Source organism: Taeniopygia guttata, chromosome 1, assembly GCF_048771995.1.
Source record: "Taeniopygia guttata chromosome 1, bTaeGut7.mat, whole genome shotgun sequence".
Lineage (NCBI taxonomy): Eukaryota > Metazoa > Chordata > Aves > Passeriformes > Estrildidae > Taeniopygia > Taeniopygia guttata.
In genome coordinates, this window is record NC_133024.1 from 33,318,699 (window position 1) to 33,336,728 (window position 18,030).

Genomic DNA, 18,030 nt, shown 5'->3' on the forward strand with positions numbered 1-18,030 from the left:
AAGGAAACTGGTTTTAATTCAGGTACTTCCCTCAGGTTGCTAGGTTGGGTAAAAAGTGCTCAGTACTCTTTTCTTGTTTTGGTGCTCAACCTAGAGGCAGCTACAGACAAAATTCTACAGTCCCAGTGAGACTTGTTCAACATGGACAGAACCTGTGGTGCTACATACATTTCTCCTGAGCACCTATAAACTGGGATTCTCCAAGTATTTCATAGCTAGATACAGGTGAGCTTATTTCCATAGCACCTTTTCTGACTCAAGACTACCTGTCAGCAAATTGCAACTCTCTCCTCTTACAACATAAGGGAATTAGGGCTTCTGAAAAAAGAGGTCATTCTAATTTTAATTTTTTACCTTGATCAAAGCAAGGCATTTTTGACCCATGTCTTGGAAACAACTGAAACATTCTGGCTAAAACTTCTACATATATAAAGATATAAACTAATGGTAGTATTTACTGAAAAGATCTTTAGTCCTAATAGTTAGAGTTTGGAGAAGTTGAGAAGGTAAGCAAAGGTCATAATAGTGGAAAATTATAATGCAAATTAAAATATTTTCATATAAAACAGTGCCACCAATTACACCTACGTTCACTGTCTCCAGATTTTGACTGCTTTATGCCATTATTTGAACACACTCAAAAGAGCATAACTAGTCTGCAGTTATGCTGGGTACTTTGGCTCTTTATTCCAGTCTCCAAGTAAATATTCAACCTCTGTAGATTTATCTGGTACTTTTTTCACTATCACTATTTCTGTAAGCAAAATGCTCACTGACTTCAAAAGGAAGAAGATTACACTTATGGGTCAACAACACTGAGGAAAGCAGCTACACAACAGATACAGGCCACTGCTCAGCACAAAGACAATGAAAATTTCTTTCTGAAGTGACCTTAGGGTCACTGACTTCGAACCACTTGACATCACATTCCTGCATCTACATGCTCCATTTAGCCTTGCTCCTCCTCTGTCCCATGAGGTAGCTTCTTCTTCCCTATTACATAACCCTGTCCTTCTTATCACACATTTCCACTATCCCAAACGCCCTCAGCCCTACTCCTGGTACCCAACAGCAGCCTCATCTATGTTTTCAAGGCCATAAAGGATTTCATGAGCTCTAAGATTACTCAGCTACACAGAGAACACAATTCTTGAAACCTTCTCTTACTGCACAGAGGGAATGTGCCTGCTCCATATTGAAACGTAAACTTTAAGGCATTTAGAGATTTTGAGGAGCTAAGAGAAATAAGTCTTACTAGAGTTAATTAAAATAAGAATAATAAATGAGTAGGCCTTGATGAAGTTAGGAGTTAGTAGTTAACTAATAATTAATTGCTTGTCAGCACAATGTTTAGTTAGCTGGGTTTATAATGAAGAATATAGAAACTGATAAATAGCTTTTAGGAACATAAGACAATTGTGGGCCTCCTCTGTTCTGAAACCAATTGAAGACAAGGAATGGGAGTTCTACCAAGAGTTCATTTGTCATACTTGCATTGAAAAGGTAGAAAGGTCAGAACGAGGAAGACTTCATTTACTTCCTCATTTTGGGACCCCTCCCCATGAAAGGGACCACCGACCCATTTCAAGGGACAAACTATGCATGCTTAAAAGCTTTTGGAGTGATTAGCATACAAAGCGGGGAATGGGATGTACCAAAATTATGAATATGTATTTGTATTTTGTGTATTCAATACTTGTATGGATAAAAAGACTCTGTAATCACCTGGAAGGTGTGGTGTGTATTTGGGAGCTATCCCACACGCTGCCCGGCGTTGAATAAACATACACTTTCTAACTTTACTCTGTTAGAGAGTTTTTGTCCGTCACAGTTGGATATCAATACTAGATCAATATCCATATTTTTTTAATAAATCAATATGACCTTCTTTTACCTAAATGCTATTAAGGCATGGATCTTAGTAGGGGCGCAAGTGAACATCTGTGTTACAAAGTAAGTTCTAGAGCAACTTCATAAACAGGCTGAGATTAGGTTTTGGTAGGGGGAGCAGCAATGGCTTTGCTGATGTCATTGCACAGAAAGTTCCACAAGTTTCGATAAATAGTAAATAATTAGGTTTAAATTAAAAAAAAAAAAAAAAATCATGCCTGAGCAAGAGTGCATAAGAGCCCTGATGAGAACAGGCTGCAAAATGTGGTTACCCTGAGCCTTTTTGACATGGTGTAATCTCAGAGGTTTGCAGCAAACTGGCAGTCTGAGATGAGCTCTTGCCTAATTAGCAGATTTCTTGTTGTGTCTCAGTGGCTGGACTGCAGAGATTGGCCACCCTCTAATAATTTGCAATATCTCAAGCTTTAAAACACTTTATTTCTTTCCAGTTCATCAGGGCCAGCTGGAAAAGCACCTGCCAAGCAGAGAACTCACTTGCAAAGGTTCAAATCCAAAATGAGGCCTGGGACTAAGCAGTTCTGCACCATTGCTTCATTACTTCTTACACCTGGGCTTCTCACTATACGCAAGAGGTGAATCAGGCAGAAACACATATTGCATCCTGCCTGTACAAATAATCGTGGGCTAGCATCAGCATTTTCATAGGTCTTTCTCTTGTAACTCCCTCACATTTTCACACTGCAAGGGACAGGTTGGTTACTCCATCTGGTAGCAGGCACTGCAGTCTTCATTTTGTTGAAGTTTTTAGCATTTGGAAAGACAGCACAATCCTTTGCTAAAACTTTACTACCACAAAGTGGGCAACAAAAGCAACCCTGGGAGCTTCCCCAGGGACAGACCTCTGCCATAAGCCACAGGTGCAGTGCCCAGGGTCTGGGAGGGCTGAGGACAAGAGAAGCTGTCCACCAAATGTGATCCTGGCTGCAGAAAAGACCCTGACATTTCCTACAGAGATGGGTCAATCACAGGTTTCAGAGTCCATGGCAGCACACTGGCATGGTAAAACGGGAGAGGTTTCATAAAGGCTTGTGACAGAAATATAAACACAGGTATGATTAAGATTGAAGCGCGAATTAAAATACCTGTGCAAACACCAAGAGACACATAAGAACAAGATTTGAAAGAATGGCTTTTATAGAAAGAGCAGAACGCTGTTCTCAGTCAGCGCAAGGAATGATTTGTTTCCATCTAGCCCAGCCAGCCTGTGCTCTGACACCCAGGAGAGCACAAGCAATGCAGCACAGGAGCTCCCCTCAGCCATAAGAGTACGGGTGCAGCTTACATCGCACTAACTAGCCAGAATCTCTTTAAGCAGAGATTGAAAAACAATCTTCGTGTCTTGAGCTGAGGGGAACTTTTGTCGTAATTTATGGAGATTTACCAGATGAACTGGCTCTCCTCGTCTCCCTGTTCATTTTCGTCCTGTTTTGCCTGATTTCATGCCATGTCTAGATTATCAGGGATCCATTATAACTCAGCCTAGCTAAAGCGCAAGGGGAGAAGACTCTGCGGTGCTTTTGCTGAGCGCACCCCTGCCCACAGCCCCGGGATAGCGGCGCGGCTAGCACTGGACCCTGCCGGCCGATGCCGCGGAAGAACTACATCTCCCGTCATGCTCCACCCCGAGCCACCCACACTGCCGGCGCGCGGCCGCGCGTTGCACTGCGGGAGTTGTAGTCCGTGGCGGCGGCGCCGCGGAAGTGACTCGGCAGCGCCGGGGTGAGCGGGGGCGTGCTGACTTTCCGGGGACGGCGCCCATGGAGGCTCGGCAGTAGCGAGGCGTCTGAGGGGGTTCGCCGGCCGCCGCCATGTTCGGCTGCCTGGTGGCGGGCAGGCTGGTGAGCGCTGCCCGGGCCCGGGCGGGGCCCTCAACCCGCTCGGGGGCGGGGTGGAGCTGCCGCAGGGCCCGCGGCCCCCGGCCCAGGCAGGGCCCTCCTGCCCGGCCGGCTCCCAAGCCGCGTCCCCGCAGGCTGCTGCCGTGTCGAGCGTCCTTGCCGGGAGGCGCTTGCCATCCCCCGGCGATGTTGTCTCCTCAGAGACAAGCTGGGAGCTTAAAAGAAGCTTTTTAAGGCTAGATTGTGCCTTGGCTGCAAGGATGTGGCATCTCGGGTAAAGAGGAGGGTATCTTTTGCTCTGGCATTCAGCCATCCTTCTGCTGCCTTTCTCAAGGTCTATTGTATTTCCTATGTGAACAGGTTTCCATGATCCTGGGGTTGTGCCAGCCAGGTGGTCAACAGCCACTTCTTAGTGACTTGGCAACCTCTTCTGCACCCTACTTTCCTCCTACGCACATGGGGAGCGAAGGTATTCTGATCCTGTAGTCCCGGGTGGGATATGTGTTCAGTGCAGGTAGAACAAGACTGTTGTGTCTTTCTGGTAATATTTTTTGCAGTTGTTCTTCTGCTGTGTTTGACTTCTATCTGGCTATTTGCTCTTTAGGCTAGTACGTTCCTCACTTTTTGTTATGTACCACTTTAGGTGTATTTCTGTGAAAGGAAATTCGCAGACAGATGAAGATGAAAACCATGTTAATACTAATAAAGGTTTTGTTTTCTTTAGGTACAAGCTGCACCCCAACAAGTGGCTGAAGACAAATTTGTATTTGATTTACCAGACTATGAAAACATCAACCATGTAGTGGTCTTCATGCTGGGAACTATACCATTTCCAGATGGAATGGGAGGATCTGTCTATTTTTGTTACCCAGACCAGAGTGGGATGGCAGTGTGGCAGCTGCTGGGGTTTGTCACTAATGAGAAGCCAAGTGCCATCTTCAAAATTTCTGGTCTGAAATCTGGTAAGGCTGGTAGAACATAGCAATCGGTGTAACAGATGCGTTCCTGAATGCATAAGGGATAAATGTGTGAAGGTTGCTTTGAACAAAAAGCTACTTAAAAAGGCATCACACTCTGTTTTCAGATAGTGTTGAGCAGATGCACTAGAAGCAACCTGTCATTGTCATGGAAGTCTGTGTGTTACTGTTCCTTGTGAAATTTCACTCACATCTTCTTTTGTGTGTGGTGTTGATCTGGAAATTCTTCTAAGCAGACTTGATGTGTTTTTGTCCTCTGCATAGAGGAAAAATGATCCTGTAAATTCCCTACCATGTTTTTATGTGTTTGTCTAGACATGCCAGCAGCATTTTCTTTCAGCTTCCTCTGCTATGTGGTTGTACTCTTTGTAGCACAGACAGGTTTTGCAGGGAGTAGAGCCTGGCAGTAATTTCTGGTGCTACCCAGCCAGGGGCAGTTGCTCTGCAGAATTGTTCATAGAGGGTGTCCTCATTGGAAAGCAGCTTTCCAAATATTTTAGTACTTTTGGCACACTGAGTAGGGTGTGTGTGTATGCCTCCGTGTGCATGTGTTTTCCTGAATACGAGGGGTGTGCTGTGTGCGTTATAAAAATGATGAGGCATTCCAGTGGCACACCTTTTTTGTATAAAAGGGGCAGATACATCAGTCAAGCAGCTTAAAGTGTTACAGTGATGAAGTAGTACACATCTTTTGTAGGCTTAGATGTAGTCTACATCTTCAGCTTGAATCTCTGTTGAATTCAGCATTGAGGCTGCTCTGCTAAAATATATTAATTCATAACGTGGCATGCTTTCTTTTGGGTCAGTCCTGGATATGGTTGAGATAAGGGCTCTTGATCTGCAGAGCAAAATGAATTCTAATCATACACATTCCTCAAAAAATTGGGCTTTTTTCAGAAGAGGGAGCTCCTGCAGGAAGTGTTTGGGGGTTTTGTCTATCCCAAAGCTGTGTGGTTAATGTAACATAAAGCATATCACCCGTGCTTTTGGCGTATGTTTCTCATATTTGAAAGACTTACTGGTATGTGCTCTCACTTTGGAGGAAGATGCATTTTCAGATGCTTTTTGCATGATTAGCCATAGTTTCCCTGTAAGGGCTGCTCTCAGGGAAGATCTTGGTGACATAGTGCCTTGAGGCACTGCTGTGCTTTATTTGAACAGCAGAGAGGTCTGCCATTCCCATTGTCTGCAGCTTAGCTCTGATTATGGACTCAGTCTAAGCTACACAATCTAAGTTTCCATGGCCATAAACGATTTTAAGATGGAGAAGATTACATAACAGAGAGCTGGAATCATTAAGAGACATTGCTGACCCTTGAACTCTGCGTTCTGGGTTTAATACCTGGTTGAGAGGACCAAAGGTGTGTCCCTGTCAGCTCCCTGGGAAGCAGTGGTTGTAGCAGAGTTTCATTTGTTTGTGCATAAAGAAGGGGCTTAGAAATGCTCCATGCCTTGCAATTGTAAAGTTTTTTGGTTTTCAGTTGTACCTGAAGGTGTAGAAGTAGAAAACGACTTTGGACTTCTACTTTGCACCCTTAATGGAAGTATGTTCACAAGTGAGGTAAGAGTTACAGCAGAGCCTTTTTCATGACAGACTCTTCTGCTGTGATGCTGTTTATGCTCTAATATGATCCCTGCATTTGAGGTCTACACATGGGTAAGGATTTTATTATGGTTGGGCTGAAAGATAATGAGGGCTCAATCATTGAATTAAGGGTTCAATGAAGGGGAAAAAACTGGTGGAAAAAATACTTTTCTGACAGCAGTTGCTCTGTGGTGATGTAATGTGTTGGAGAGTGTAGTGTCTGAATACAAAAACCTGAGCTTGTATTTCAGTACTGATTAACATTCTCTGCATTTTTAAGGTTTGGAATGCTAATTGCAAGAGCCAAGCATGGAAAACATGGAGTGTATTTCTCTTGGTGTAAGGATGACAATGGATGAGTTTATTTCACACTTTTAGGCAGACATCTTTCCAACGCTGTGGTTCTATGGGAGTTCATGGAAAGTGACTAGAATGGATGTGTTTTGTTGTATGTATCATGACTGTCTGAAGTAATCATACATTGAAACAGAGCCTGTTGCTTGAAGATGTTACATTTTTATTGAAATGTCAGTTTCTCATGTGAAGATGTTACAAGATGCAAAGCTTGTAGCAGCTCTGTTGCTGTTGGGCTTTTAATAATGAACTTGATACTTAGTTTCTGATAGCTTGTATCAAGCAAGCATCTAACAGCAAATGTGAGATCATACAGCAATTAAATGGCGTTTCTCAGAAGAGGTTCTAAATAGCATTTCAGGAGATGAATTCTCTTCTTACTTACTTTGTGTTAAAGTAACATTTTAATAGGAAGCACTGTGTTGCAGTTTTAGGATTTGGAGTGAGGAGTAGCACTTCAATTGAAAAGGATATCGAGTCTGTGAGTACTTTCTGTATAGGTTGTCTATTTGCTTCTTTGTGCCTTGTGTCTCTGCAGAGGAATGGTCAAGTTCCTGAGGTCTTCAGTCTTGATCTCAGTTCTACTTGTCAGACTGTTTTTGCTGGCTGAGTTTTTGACTAAGTAATACGGTGCTTTTGATGTCCATTAGCCTTTCTTGCAGCTCAAAATAGTGCTGACTGGTCTGCAGGACAGCTCTTGATTACTTTGCTTTCTCCTGCTGGTAAGGGGCCAGAGAGTGCTGCAGAAACATTGCCTCTGTGTTAAGAGGGTACTTGACTTTTGTATTCCCACAAAGGTACAGCATTAGTGTTTGTTTACTGATAGCAGTGTGGTCACACAGACCTTTTCCAGCATTTCCCTTTAGAGATGGTGACAGAAGAGTACATGATTTAAGTGACTCTGAGTGTTTGTCCTTGTTTGCAGAGACCTTGGCTGAAGCTAGGACTGAAAGTATGGATTGAGAAAGGTCAGAAGTGAGGGCAGAGGGCTGGGATGATGCCTGTGTTTGTGGCATGCAGTTTGGGGATGGTTCCTGTTTTCTTTGTGGTACTTGAAAAGTCAGAGGCCTTTCTGTTCCATGACTATTTCTTTGTACTTTGCTGCTTTTGTTGGGTTTTAGCAGCTTGGATGAGACCTAAGGCTGCCTAGCTCTTGCTGAGTCAGAGGAATCAAAACCAGTGCTGTCTACTTTTTCAGAGCAGGCTCACTAGAACCTGCCTTTAATGAGTGAATCAAACAACTGCAGCAGTGCTGCATATTTCCTGTTTATCTGCAATTGCTGAAATGTGAATTAAAAGCTTGGTTCCTGTAGAGGAAGGTTCTGCTGTCTTTCACTCACTGATCATATTCCCTCTTGAATCCATTTACTTCATAGGGAGCTGTAAAGTCATGTTTTTGTGGTTTTTGAAATTTCCTAATGATCTGCTGTGCTTTTTAAATGTACCAGTCACACTGTTCCATCTGTTGTGCTTGTGTGTACTTTTGCTTGGACTGTGGTTTTTCTGTATTTCCTGGGATAGGGAGATCCCTCTGGTGGGAGCTGGGGAATACCTTCTACAGGAGAAACACGGTGGTTGAAGTTACACAGCCTTTACGTGTGTGCCAAACCTAACGTGTGCTGTTCATGGTGCTTTCAGGGAAGGGAAGTCAGCATCCCTTTGGTGCCATGAACCTCCCACAGACACCAACAGTGGCTCAGATTGGAATCTCAGTGGAACTGCTGGAGAACCTGGCTCAGCAGACTCCTGTTGCAAGTGCTGCTGTGTCATCTGTAGATTCATTCACAGAGGTAGCCTGGACTTTCTGCTTTCAGAAATTCTGTTTCTATGGAAGTCTCAAGAATTGAGCCTCTGAAGCACTAATTGAGGACTTGGTAGGGGATGCTGCTGGGGGTGGCAGTAGGATTGTAAGCAACCTAGTAATTGTCAAATCATTTGGTTGGATGCTTTGATACTATGAAATTGCTTTTTCATACACTGAAAAACTGTCTCCTGTAAAAGACTGGAATTTGCATCCTCAGTGACATGAGGCCAAGAGATTCACTTTTGTGTCAGTGTCACTAAAATTATTTATGATACTTCTTACAGGAGCAGCTATGACTATATACATGTAAGAGAGTGGATCTTTGGTGATTTGTAGGTGCTGAAACTTCAGTACGTAGTCAAAAATTACTCACAAGGCAAATGTGGACATGGATGCAGAGAGATATTAAGGTGCACCACTTTCCCTAGAGAAATCCTTCTGATGTAGCTCTTCAGAACTACAGAATTATGTCCTTTCCCACAGAAAGATTTTTGTTTTTCCCCAGTGCCTTTGCAGTGGATCAGGCCTTGGGCTACAATATATGCCATTTTTTAACCCAGCCTGTCCATTAGTTTGAACCTCTGGAAATCCTCAGCCAGCTCTGGCAGTTAGTTGGCAGTCTGACAGCAGTTCAAGACAAGCTAGACCTGCACAGCGGGTCTTGATTTCCCTAATGGCTCTGGCATTTTCTTTTAACATTTCAGCAGTTGGTGAGGCTTTTGTTCAGGCCTTTTTTTACCTTCTGACTTTCCTTCCCGGTGCTTGATGAGGGAGACTGGTAATTGTACAGTAATTCTGATACTGTGGCTGATGTTCTTTGGCAGTTTATACCCATTGTAGCTCCAAATAGGTAATGTTTCTTTCAGAAAGTTACCATGACTAGGAGTTGACCAACAGCTATTTTTGTATAGTAGAGTTAATTGATCTTTTCTGGAGTTGTTAGGGGCTAAGTACACCTATACACCTATCAGAAATAATATTTCTGATTCCACCAATTTTCATTTTAGCAGTAGTAGTTATGAGGAATAACATACCACATCAGGTCATTTGCAAGAGGGCTCATGGATTTTTCTGGCAATAGTATTTAAAGAAAAAAAAATCTCATGATTCCATAATATTTTTACAAATGTTATTCTCAGTTAAGTGAATTTTTCTGTTAAAAAAAGAGCAGCATCTAACTCTGAACATATTAACTGAAAATTGTAATTGCCTTCAAGGAATGCAGTTGACCCAAAAGGTGAAGTACTACTTACTCCTACAGAGAAAATGTGTGAGGTCAAAGTGGAAGGAAACCTTTTAGGGAGCAGATTGCAGAGGAAGGCATATATGACTGGGAGCATATTTGTGAATAACAAATAGCTTTCATTTAATTTCTGACATCAGCTCTTTGGAACTGCTGCATTATAGTAATAAAAGTATTTTTTAATGGCAAAATCATATGTTGGTACCCTAAGTTAAGGAGTTGCTCTCCTATCACAGTTTTAGTGAGTTTTATGAAGATTTATGATTGAAAATGTCTTTTTTTATGTGTATGAACATATATAAAAAAGAAGTAGGACAAAACCATAGAGTTCTTCATGTGAGTGAGATGAGACTGAGGGTGGGGTTCTGGGATATGATTTCTTCTGCTCTTTTTGTCAGAGGGAAGCACAAGACTGCATTTATTAACTCAGGATCTGTTTTCCTGTATCAGTTCACTGTCTATGAAATTTTCTATATGAAAATTCCTTGTTCTCCCATCAAAACAAAGCATAATCTTTTCTTCTTTTTTTTTAATAGAGGAAATAAGGAGGTACCGTAGACTTGTATATTTGTAGACTGGCTGGGAATGTCCTACAGCCTCATCCTCTGCACACTGGGCTTGCTATTTCTTGGCCTCTCTTTCACTCTTTTCTTTCCTAGTCCTGTAGTTTAGGAGTGCCCTGTGCATCCTTTAGGTGTTTTCCCCACAAGATCTTGTAGTAGAAGATGCCAGGACAGCAGCCCTTCTGTGGGGAATGCTAAAGGAAATTGTCTTGGCACTGGAGTCTGGCAACCTGTAAATAGATTGCAGACTTTTCCAATCGTTTAACAAGTGTTTTTCTAGGAGCTGGAATGGCAGCTTTGGCCCAGTCTGGAGTTGTTCTGATTATTCCATTTGGAGGAGAGGGACAGCTCTTCTCACTGTATCACTTTTTTGTTACAAACAGAAATTTTTCTTTCCAAAGTTGTTTGTCCAGTTGGATGAAACTGAGCAGGGAGAGGGCAAGTGAAGATTCTTAAAATGATTTCTGGATGCTGTATGGATCTGAGGGCAAGACTGAAGCTTAGGATGTTTTGATCATTGTCTCTGGACCTACTACATCCCCTTTCCCACTGTGTTTTAGATGACAATGCTAAAATTATTTCATGTGGGAGCTGTATATTTGTTAAACTTTTGCACAAAATTCAAATTGAAGAACTTCTTTAAATTCTTTTCTTTTTTTTTTTTTTTCAGTTCACTCAGAAGATGTTGGATAACTTCTATAACTTTGCTTCCTCGTTTGCTGTTACTCAGGCACAGATGACCCCAAATCCTTCTGAAGCTTTCATTCCTGCAAATGTAGTTCTGAAATGGTAATGGTGGTGATCTCTAGTAACAAATGTTTTTGTTGTTTTTTTTTTTCTAGGCATTAGACCATCATTTCTAAGCACTGAACTACTGTCATGCTATTCAGTGAGATGATGCAGAAGTGGTTTAAATTGCTGTTTATTTCTAGTATAGAGAGGTCCTGCCCACTGTTTTTGTATTTATTTGTCAGCTTTTTTTTTTTGTTGTTGTTGTTGTTGTTAGAGAAGTGCTGTGCAACCAGTGAAACTTTTTTGTTTCTAAAAAGATTGCCTTTGACATATGTACATTTGCACTGTGTTGCTGATAATGCAAAGGCTCTGGAATTGTGGGAAGACAGAGCATACTGATACTTGTCAATTTATGCTTATTTGTTTTATTTGGTCTCTTCCTAGACATAGTTCCAGCATAGTTGCCTTGCTTAAGAATATGTGAGAGGTGATGAAATCATGTTACTAGCTGACCTGGTTCTGTCACCAAGATCCTTGAGTGTAAATACACAAGTCCCTCTGGGAGTTGTTTTCCAGGGACTTTTCCAGATTAGTAACTGTCTGGGGATAGCCTGTGTAGTCTGGAGATAAATTATGAACTGCAGGCAATCCTTGAGGTTATCTGAAAATGTCTTTCCTATCAGTTTGGTCTTATTTATTTAGCCTCTGCAGTATTAACCGAAGCCCTTTTTAAATCAGTGTTTGAGACAATCTGAATACAGTTTTATCATTAGTAAGATCTCATGAATATGCAAGCAGATGATGAGAGCCATATGTATTGTTTGGGAGTGTAATTTGATATAGATGCCTTGTGTTTAGAAGGTAACTACAGACTCCATGAACTGTATGTGGGTAGGGTCTGTGATGTGACTGGTCAGTGCCTGGGTGAGGCTGAATTGGTTTTAAACCAAGACCTTCAGTCTTTTCTCACTTAAGCTGGGCTGTGAACTATGAGGTGTAGGATAACATTTTGTGATTTCCTTTGTTCTGTTGGCAGTACCTTTTGATTCCTTACATTTTGGGTTTGTGAGGATTAAAAGGGGGGTTTTAACTTTTGTGGCTCAAAGCCTATAGGCTTCTCTATTATTTTTTCTTTTTCTTGTAGAAAGGCACAGAAATTGTATATTTTGTCTATTTCTTCACTCTGTGTAAACAATGAATTCAGATGCTGTTTGTTTATGGTTTGGTTTTGTCAGTATGGAAAGTAAAATTAGGACAGCATGTGTGCATACATGTTTACATTATATGTTAGAGAATCATACATCCCTATTTGATTTTACTAAAACATTACCAGCCAGCCTCAGATTTATACATTCATTCATGATTTCCTAGCCCAAAAATGTTATGCATAAAACAGTCATTTATAATTCATGGACTTGTTTAGGTTGGGACAGACCTTTAAGATGGAGTCCAACCTTTCAACTCCTGCTGCCAAGTGCACCACAAACCCAGGGCCAATAAAACATGTTCACATGTCTTTTAAATACCACCAAGGACGGTGACTCCACCAGTTCCAGTGCTTGACAAACCCTTCAGTGAAGAAAATTTTCCACATGTCCAATCTAAATTAACTATGCTTGAATGAGTCTCTTCTGGGATACTGTTTTAACAAAATTAATCTTGGTGAAATACATAAGTCTAACTGCAAATATTCTAGATATGCAAATGGATTTGGGATTTACTAATTTCCTGGTGTGCAGTAAATGTAATTTATCATGCTCTCTGCATAGACTAAATTATTTGTACACTTTTTTAAAAACACAATTTTATATGCAACAGCTGTTATTTTTGGTTTGTTTTTTTTTTTATTTTTCTAGGTATGAAAACTTCCAGAGACGTCTGACACAGAACCCTCTCTTTTGGAAAACATAAGTTTAAATTCTCGCATTTTGAGTTCTTTCTAGAGTGTTACCTGAAAGATGCATCAAGTAACTCTACTGAAGATTTTTGGGGGGGAGGAGGGGAAAAACCCAAACTACGATTAGTCTAAATAGACAAACTAGTAACTTTTATATTACTCTTGAACAGTATTTAAAATTAAAATCAATGAAAATGACTACTCTGCATGTTGGTTTATTTAATTGAAATGCTTGGCTGCAACAAGAAATCAATGTTACATGTAGAAATATTTATTTGAAAAACTGCATTTAAAGTGGAAAAAATTACAAGATGAAAAATGGCAGCACTGTGTCATACTTGTGTGGTGCTTTGGGGTATTGTACACAAACTGAATGCAGACTTTTCTTTCTTTACTTCATTTGAAGGGTAACCAGGCAACTGCAAATATGCTGATGGTTTTCCTGCTGGTACTTGCACTGTAAATTCTCCCATTTTGTGGACAACCAATATCCCTGTCCCCAGCTCATATAAAAGGTACAGGAGTATTTTCCTCTTTGGCAGTAAGACACTATTGAGCTTAATCTTGGAGTACCTGTCTTTAACTTTTCCTGTATGAAAGTGAAATGAAGAGGAATCTTTGGGAACTTTGGCTGTGCTAGAAGAATTATTCCCAGTAATAAGAAAGTAAAATCTTGTTTCTTTTAGAAACAGATGTGGGGTGTCTGATAATGCTGTCTAGGTTACTGGGACCAAAGGCTGTCACATTTGCTCATAAATCCATAGGATTTTGGGGTGGTCTGAGTGCCTCTCATGACAAGTGCAGTTTCTGCTGGTGTGATGGCTTTGGCCATATGTGCCCAAGTATCTCACAGGTAAGCTCCAGCTGGCCCTTCTGTTCAGTAGATTAGCTTGATCAGAAATACTATTTTTAACAATAGATCTTGCTTTTGTAAGTTACTTTCTGTAATGAAGGACTAAGACTTGTTCCCAAACCACTGGCATGAAAAGTTCTTACTGGTTTCATTGACTGGGGAATTAAGCCTTTAAGGAGTCCTTTATCAAGCCAAGTCAGCCTTAGGTACACTTGTCCTGAGAACAGAAACTCAGTTCTTTGAATGTGCTCAATGACACCCTATGTCATTTCTGCCTCAGCTCAAAATGGACTCTTCCCTTGCATAAAAGCAGAGGGACTCAAAGAATAAAAGGAATGAGTTCAACCTGGGACCCAGAAGAGGAAGAAAACAGACTGATAAAACCCAGGAAAACTGTAGTAAGAACAGCTTTTGAAAAGTAAAACTAATTCTCTCCCATGTAATTTATGGAACAAGGTTCAGGGTTATTTCCTGGAAGCCATGGCACAGACCCAAGCCCTGAAAAATTTGGGTTGCCTGCTTGACTAAAGGCTTTATTTTCTTAAAGACACATTTGTAGGCCAAATGCTTGTAGAGAAGCAGCAATGACGGAACTTAGCAGAGGCCCAGGCTAAACTCCCTCATCAGAATGGGTCATTAGGTTCATTCCGTGTGACCTGTGGAATTCTGCTGTAGGATGTGGTAGTTTTGTCACACAGGTGGCAGATGCCTCACATAGCTGGTGACAAAAGTGGATCAGAGGAGACAAGAGAGACCAAATGGAAGTTAGGAGTGGTCATTGCTCAGCTTCTCATACTTCTAAGGAAGGATCTGGCTGGTGTGGAAATAAGTAATTAACACTTCACAAGCCATTGCAAGGCATCAGGAGTTAGGGACTATGTGTCTACATGATGTAGCAGACTCACTCCATCAGCACAATTTAATTAGCAAAGGAGTGATTTATTTGTAAGAAAAAGAGGTACTATCTACACCTTCCTTATCTGACTACCCAGAGCTGCCCTCTACAAAATAATCCTCATGTTGCCACTTCTTGTTGCAACTTTCTATGGCCCTCACCATCCAACATGGTTTGGTGAAGAGCGAGTCATAGAACTAAAGGTATTTAAACCCAAGGGCCCTGTTTGGGCACAGGCTGTCACTCTGCTGCTCACTCTTCTCTCTTCTAGTTACAACAAGCTACTTCTGTTGTGACCAAAGCTGCATTCTGGTTATTCCAGATGCTGGTGGGATTGTTGTTTGGGCTTCAGGAAGCCAGACATGCCAAACTAGACCTTGTGGGTGGGATCACTAAGTCCAGCATGAGTGCTGTAGCTGCTCTTGCCCCTGCTCCAGCCATTAGGGCTGTAAATGAAAATATGTATTTATATGGGGTTTGAATAATTCAGTAGTGTAGATTAAGAACTTCTCCCAGTGCTGTAGCCACTGTGGGTTCAGCAGGTGTTGTCTGAGCTCACTGAATGTAGCACATGCTTGAGAGCATCATTGTAAATTACTTTTCTTTCTTGCTGTGACTGAGCTTACAGATCAGAAACTCACAGAGGGAACGGTCTATCCCCCTTTAGTATAAGTATTTTGCCTTTCACAACTGCTCTGAAATTAAGAACTGATTCATTTCTACAGGTGTGGATGGCCAGACTGTGCTTCTCAAGCACAAGTGCTTTTTCTTTCTCAGTTTTGAAGCACAGGATTATGGTGGGTGAGTTTCACTAGCTCTGTGAGATCCTATCATATGATCACTAGTTAGGGTGTTTGAGGAAACAGGCATTTAGTTTGTCTAAGGAAATTGAATTTAAGAAACTCCAGGGTCTTCTAACCTGTCTCCCAACAATACATCCTTTCTCAACACTGTGGTTTTAAAATGGGAGAAGAGGATTTTAGAAAAAAATCTGAGGAGAAACAAAGATACATACATTCATCTATTTTGCCTTTGACATATTTTATGTATATATATATATATATATATATACATACACACACACATATACTTTTTTCCTCCACACACAAAATACTAAAATTCCTTTCCCCAGGTATAGTCAGAGGTATAAGGCCTATAACAATAACAACCTCTATGTAATACAAATTATTTTGATCTTCCTACGTTTAGAGTAATTTTCCCATTCCCATTTTCTAGATACTAGGGAGATCATGTTTTAAAGAAAACTGTATAGAAACCATTAAATCCTGTCTACTGATCATTAGGCTTTGAGGCTAAACATACCCTTCCATGCCAAACTCATAACCGTGACAGGGGCAGATATATTTGTCTCCATTTTGGGACATTTTCCTAATTGTTTTCCTTTCCAAGGCAACAGGAATTGTTAGTTAGAGTGAAAGATTCTTGTCACAAGGGCCATACCTGTTTCTACATCTGCCCTCACCACCATGTCCAGAGAAAAATTTAAAAATGCAGGAAGCAACAAAGCACATATATTGCTGCTGGCTTATACAGAAACAGATGCAAAATTCATAGCAAGTAGTCAAAATTCCAATTATGTATGGGATTTGTTTATTTCTTTTCTAAAAGTTGTTTCACTTCTTCATTGTAAATATTTTTCTGACACATCTCATGGTGACAGCAAAGAACCTAACTGTGTCTGTAGCACTTGAAGAGGAAGTTAATTCCTTGATATTTAGCCATGGTACCAGAGCTCCTCAATACAATCAGTGGTGAAACATAAGCATGAAATGCACCAGAGAAAACATGCACTCCTACCTATACTAGGAAGGGCAAATTTGATCCATATTTGCACAAATTTTTTTTTGGCTTAACATTAAAAGCCTCAAGAAAAACCTGATTTAAAACTGCATTGTGGTAATGTTCTTTATTCATTTCACCACCAGATGGAGCATCACCCCAGGAAACAGGACCATACTCTGAGAAGAGACCTTTTAAGTGAACCACTGATTTAACCATCAGGAGCCTGTTTTCTATTCCTACTTCCAGCTGTGGTATAAACCTTGCTGTCTCTGGGCAAAGTCTCTGCCTAAAAGTTGGAACTGTAGTGCAAGACTACCATTTATGCAATTTCTAAGTTTCTGAAAGTTGGTAGAATAAGACAGGCCACCAGGTACCTCTATTATATATTCAGCACCTTTTTTTTTTTTTTTAATCTCTTCAGGAAGATACTCAGTGTGCAGTAACTCAGGGAATCAGCAACCTTCAAATTTTAGAATGCTCTTAATGCAGAGTTCATAAAGAACAGACCTCTGTAACAACACTTGCAGCCTCTGAAACAGTTTTCTGACTGTACTGCAGTTACTCATCAGCCTGACTTTACCTCTCCCTCACCTGTCTTGAAATGGGGAACAGAAGGAGTCAATTACAGAATTTGCCAAAGAACAGATCTAAAGCTGGCTTGAAGACAATGGAGAAAAACACATGTTCTTTCAGGCTATTTTTGGCAGGTTTCTCCAATACTAGGGTTAAACTACACTTCTACTGCTGAAAAATTCAGGCACTGGAGCTCTTAAGGTATGTTTCACAAAAGTATATATTAAAAGGTTACAAGGTTTTGGAAAATATTAAACTAGTCTTATAATTCTTTTGCAATGATTATAACTCTAATAGCTCTGTATCTTCCAGAAGACACACAATAATTTTAATCCTTCTCCTTTGTTTTAGTCTAGATCTAGGCAATTGTAGGAAGAAAACACCCTAATAAAATACATAAGTTTCATATTCAGTTAAGCTTTATCAGTCTGCTTGTTGACAGAGACTTTTCCACCCTGTTGTGTGTATTTTCAAAATATTATTAATTCTACACACAGATGGGGCTGACTTCTCCCCCTGGCTTGTTACAGCTTACTTACACAAATTCTTCCCTTCATTAACATTGTTCATCCGATTTCAGCTCCATCCTGTTTCTCAGGGCAAAACTGGAACATTTGTCTGCATTTTAAGAGGACAGTCTTAAGCACATTCATAAGTTAAAACAGAAGTTAAAGCTGAGCCTAACTTTTTTAGGCCTCTTTCCAGTCAAGCACCACCCTTCCTTTCCTTCCTCTCGAACAGAGCAGCTCATTTGTCAGAATGTACCACTTATGCCCCAAAATAACACCCGTGGCTGAGAAATCCCTCCTGCTTTTGTATCCCATTTCACTCTCAACCCTGGCCATGGAAAAACACAGGAGACAGTCTAATGCTATGCTACTGTAAAGCATTTGCAAAGGCTATGTGGCACCAGCCTCCAACCCAAGTGTTCTTAGTATAGCTAATTGAATCAAAACTCTTTCCTTGAGGCTGCAGGAAGCCTGAGCACTCCCACTGCCTTTCTAG

At 40.9% G+C, this 18,030-nt stretch overlaps 1 protein-coding gene across 8 annotated transcripts; it reads left to right on the forward strand.

Annotated features, from left to right (window-relative positions):
- Positions 1-3,611: 3,611 nt before the first annotated feature.
- Positions 3,612-13,225, forward strand: HIKESHI (heat shock protein nuclear import factor hikeshi). Of its 8 annotated transcripts, none has more exons than XM_072931952.1 (6): positions 3,612-3,749; positions 4,107-4,215; positions 4,526-4,708; positions 8,301-8,452; positions 10,943-11,061; positions 12,861-13,225. In XM_072931952.1, exons 1-6 carry the CDS (start codon positions 3,720-3,722, stop codon positions 12,913-12,915), a joined length of 648 nt encoding a protein of 215 aa, XP_072788053.1. In that variant the 5' UTR covers positions 3,612-3,719; the 3' UTR covers positions 12,916-13,225. The 8 variants fall into 8 exon arrangements, with proteins under 8 accessions (XP_072788053.1, XP_072789386.1, XP_012425291.1 ...); XM_012569837.5 differs by having other exon boundaries at positions 3,633-3,749; positions 4,471-4,708; XM_072932335.1 differs by lacking the exon at positions 3,612-3,749 and adding an exon at positions 3,767-4,020.
- The last annotated feature ends 4,805 nt before the right edge of the window (positions 13,226-18,030 follow it).